Below are 4,269 nucleotides of genomic sequence, written 5' to 3'. Positions count from 1 at the left end.
CCTCTTCTTCTCTTTCCTTTTCTTGTTTTCTTTTGATTTTGTTTTCAAAGGGGGAAGCAACGTTCACTGTCCCTTTGTGACAGCGCACGTTCCTTCCTCCCCGTTCTCTTTTGTTTTTTTTTTTTTTTTTTAAATTCGATTCTTTACAAATGGCCTCCAAAATATCTACCAAAAGAAAGAGAAATCGTGTCGACATTATGAGAAAAAAGAGAGAGTTAAGAATCTTAATATAAACTCTTTTAAACAGAACTATTTAAGATCCGATATAATAACTCTATTTTTATTAAATACTTACGTACCATTATGTAAATGTCAAATTTTACGTCAAATCTGAAACTGTACACCTAAACAAATTTCACTAATATATTAAACTATATAAAATTATCATCATATATATTTTTGTTGTTGTCATTTGCGATGTAAATTGCATGAGTGTAAGATTAGTTTTGCAACGATAATATGAAAGAAATTTTTTAAAACACAAGTACAAAATACAAATTCAATAGGGTTTAAATTAAAGATATTTTATATCTTGACCATATTTTTCATTTAATATATATCTCAGGCTCATTCTCATAGTCTAAATTAAACCACGTTATAATTAATCATCAATAACTAACAATTCATAAACATCTAATTATTTACTATAGACTTGACTATCTAAATACACATATTGATACCGAATTCTAGGAGCCTTGCATCCAGAAATGGTGAAACAAATAACCCACACCAATTACCACACTTCGAGGTTAATTTGTCAAACATCTATGACCAATAAATGACCACTAGACTAAGGACATTACTCTCCACCACATAATCATTCTTCTCTACTTGAAATTGAAAGTTATTAAGAGTTTCATAATAGCCCCTAATACAGAGCGCTATACACTATACGTAACTATCTTAAGTTCTTCTCCTTGAAATCTCTATAATATCATATAGAATTCACACTCACAATCCCATCACATACCACTTGAAATCATATCCATATGTATCATCCATTAAACATAAACAAAATCTTCAATATAAAACAAGGGTGAAATTCTATATAACATATTTTAAACAAGCATCAATCAAAGATTAAAGAAAACAACACAATGTTGTCATAACAGGAGTCACTTAGCGAGCAAGATCCCTTTCTTAGCGAATTATTGAGAAAAACAAGATCCAGACTTGCAAGGAGAAGTGACGCTCAACGCATAGAAGTCAGAGAGCTCACTGACTTCGTAGCTCTCACCGCCCAAAATGACTGCTCAACTTGGGTTTGGCATTGCTTAGCGCCACACAAGGTCGCTCAACGCTATACCAGAAGACAACAACTTAGAAACTTATTTGGATGCACTCAAAATCTATCCAAATGACTAAATTGGTATTCTTGACACATAAATTTATTTGAAAACATGTTTATAACTCATACTGAATACGAATTTGCTCAATTAGCTAGGAATTCAGTCTATCAAATCAAACCAACTATACTCAGAAACACAGACAACAAATTTCATATAACAAAATAAATATACTAGTACATGCGTCATATCACTTAAAAGAAGATATTTAACTAAATATTCTTACTTAACTAGATTATAAAAAAAAGATTGATATTAGTTGTTATATATCATTCAAAGAAAACATAATATTTAAGTTGTTTTCATAAACATTTCCAAAGAGAAAAATATAAAACAGTATGCAAAAATTTAAATTAATTTACATATATATTTTAAAGATTATAAAAAAAGTTCCATATATTTATTTTAACTTAGGTTTAATACCCAATTTTGTCCCCAGTTTCGTTGGCAAATCTCAATTTAATCCCTCGTTACAAAAGTGTTTGAAATAGGTTCTTACTTTTAAATTTTTGAGTCAAATTAGTCCCTTCCGTTAAATATAACCAAACGGAGTTAAGAGAGTGATTATCTGGCATAATGCATAGTAACGTGTCATTTTTATATTATTTTTATATTTGTCAAAGGTTGAGCTGGATATTATCATTTTTAAATTGTGAAAAATTATATTGTTTGTTACTCCGTTCGCCCCACTTTCATCACACTGCAGCCACCACCCACTCCTTTTCGCCTTTGCTTCCGTTCGACCTCGCTTACATGACGTTCACTGAATTTGTTCTGGGAAGATGGGGCAGCCAAATTTTGTCTTTGATTCACTTCCGAATTTGGGAACCTCCTCTTTCAGCTTCCCCTAAATCCAAACCTAGAAAATTTCTGAACCTAGACATATCTTCTTCCCACCGAAAGTGTAGTAGCCGTGGGTGAGGTGGCCGCCGGAGGGGAGATCCAAACCCATGATGCGGTCGTGGGGCTGGAGCAGTGCAGTGTAGGCGGCGAAGTTGGCCGGAGAACCAGAGTGGGGTTGGACGTTGATGCCCCGCCAGGAGGGATCGAGATGGAAGGCCTCGAGGGCGCGGGAACGGCACAGGTTCTCAATTTGATTTGCAACTTTGATTGGTGGCTATGAAGGTGCTCTGTGAGTTTGGGGTTTGGGTGAACGGAGGTGATGAAGTATTTGTATGTGGAGTGATGAATGAGTTTGGAATTTGTGGAGGTGGGGGAGACATACGGAGGGAGAAGGGAGAGAACTTCCCGCCTGCGACGAACGACGGAGGATGAGAGATTTCGCCTCGATTGGCGACGGCTCCGGTGGCTCGCGGCTGCCAATCGAGTGGAGGTTTGGACGTGCGATGAAGACGAACCCCTCCCTGGGTTGCCGGTGTCGGAGAGAGCAGACAGGATCGGAGAAGCAGTGGCACGGTGGCTGGAGTTGACGAAGCAGTGGCGCGGAAGAGGCGCGGTGGCTGGTTTGGCGGAGGGCTTTTCGCGGTAGACAGAAGGAGAGTGTGTCGGCCTCGCGCGTGAAGAAGAGAAGGCAGCGGAATAGGCGCGGTAGCCGGTTTGGCAGAGGGCTGGATCTGGATCTGTTCCCCAATTAAAAAATCATTTCTGAATAAAATCCTTTCTTCCCTAATTTATTTCCTAATTAACCAACACACGTAAGCACATTTTTTGACACGTAATCAATAAGTAGTGCCACATCATTAATCTATTAACTCCATTTAGTTATACTTAACGGAAGGGACTATTTTGACTCAAAAATTTAAAAGTAAAAACCAATTTCAAACATTTTTTTAAAGAGGGACTAAATTGAGATTTGCAAACCAAACTAGGGACAAAATTGGATATTAAACCTTTAACTTATAAGTATATTGATGTTTTTTTAATTCTTCTCTTTTAAAAAGTTTTATGAAGAATAAATACACCTCAACCAAAATTCTCCAAGTTAGCTCTACCTTATAAAAAAGAAAAAAAAAAGTCATTTGGCTAAACAAAATTGTACAAATTACTTTTCAAGTTTCCATCATGAGCCTTTGGATTAATTGGAGGGTGTCATGCTAGAGATGTGGATTTTTCATAAGGTAATTTTCATACAACAAAGCACATTCCTTGTTGAGTCCCATGTTGATAATTAACATAGCAACCTATGCAAGAGGGCATGTCTCTCTCTCTCTCTCTCTTCTGATGTTACTTCTTCTAATAACCAGTACACTGACCTAAAGCAACTTAATTTCAAGAAGCTATATGTATCCAATGAAAGAAGGCCACGTGTAAAGTTGAAGTACATTCTCACACGTGGCAGCTTCTGAATGCTTGCCCTGTGTGGTATCCATCAATGCTGTATGTCACCATAAGGTGACCCATGTAGCCAAAGAAAAGAGAAGAAGAGACAGAGAAAATAAAGACAGATGAGGGTTTAACTTAGAAGTTCATCAAAGGCTATGGTCCTTTATTTTGTGGTCGAGTTGGTGCAAGGAAGGGACATTATCATCTAGCTGTTATCTCATATATTCCTCCACAAAGACAGAAGAGTTTGTCATCAATGGAGATTCGCAATTGAGGGAAATTATGACAAAATTCAACTGTAGAATGAGAAGTGAGATCACTCACATGAAAATTATATAAGGAGAAAGATAAACATAAAATAATTTAAATATCTTATATTTACTCAATAATTTATAAATCCACATATCTTAAATTAGATTCAGACTCTTCTTTTAATCAAGAGAAAAAAAATTAATATCATCGCAATAAAATATGTATTTAGCATAAGTCAAAAGTTGATACTGATAAAAAAGAGTTGATGCTAAATAATTATTCGAGTCAGATTTGCATCACGCATATGTGATTCTAATTAATATCGACTTTAATTGTTTTTATTTTTTATTAAAGTAATTTAAAGTAGGTCAAACTCACACTATTTTTT

At 35.6% G+C, this 4,269-nt stretch overlaps 1 protein-coding gene across 1 annotated transcript; it reads right to left on the bottom strand.

Moving 5' to 3' along the window:
• Window positions 1-2,222: 2,222 nt before the first annotated feature.
• On the bottom strand, window positions 2,223-3,676 carry LOC128193694 (uncharacterized serine-rich protein C215.13-like). The gene is made up of 2 exons (XM_052867771.1): window positions 3,637-3,676; window positions 2,223-2,926 (listed from the first exon to the last, which is right to left on the bottom strand). Exons 1-2 carry the CDS (start codon window positions 3,674-3,676, stop codon window positions 2,223-2,225), a joined length of 744 nt encoding a protein of 247 aa, XP_052723731.1.
• Window positions 3,677-4,269: the final 593 nt, after the last annotated feature.

The sequence above is a fragment of the Vigna angularis genome, chromosome 8, assembly GCF_016808095.1.
Source record: "Vigna angularis cultivar LongXiaoDou No.4 chromosome 8, ASM1680809v1, whole genome shotgun sequence".
In the NCBI taxonomy this organism is placed as follows: Eukaryota; Viridiplantae; Streptophyta; class Magnoliopsida; order Fabales; family Fabaceae; genus Vigna; species Vigna angularis.
This window is presented reverse-complemented; position numbering and strand designations above follow the sequence as displayed.

What these genes read in the sequence shown, in the direction of transcription:
- LOC128193694 (XM_052867771.1), bottom strand. Translation starts at nt 3,676, where the DNA reads ATGGATACCACACAGGGCAAGCATTCAGAAGCTGCCACGT. An exon ending in GCATTCAGAAGCTGCCACGT is followed by an intron (nt 2,927 to 3,636) that starts GTGAGAATGTAC and finishes ATTGGGGAACAG; the next exon opens with ATCCAGATCCAGCCCTCTGC.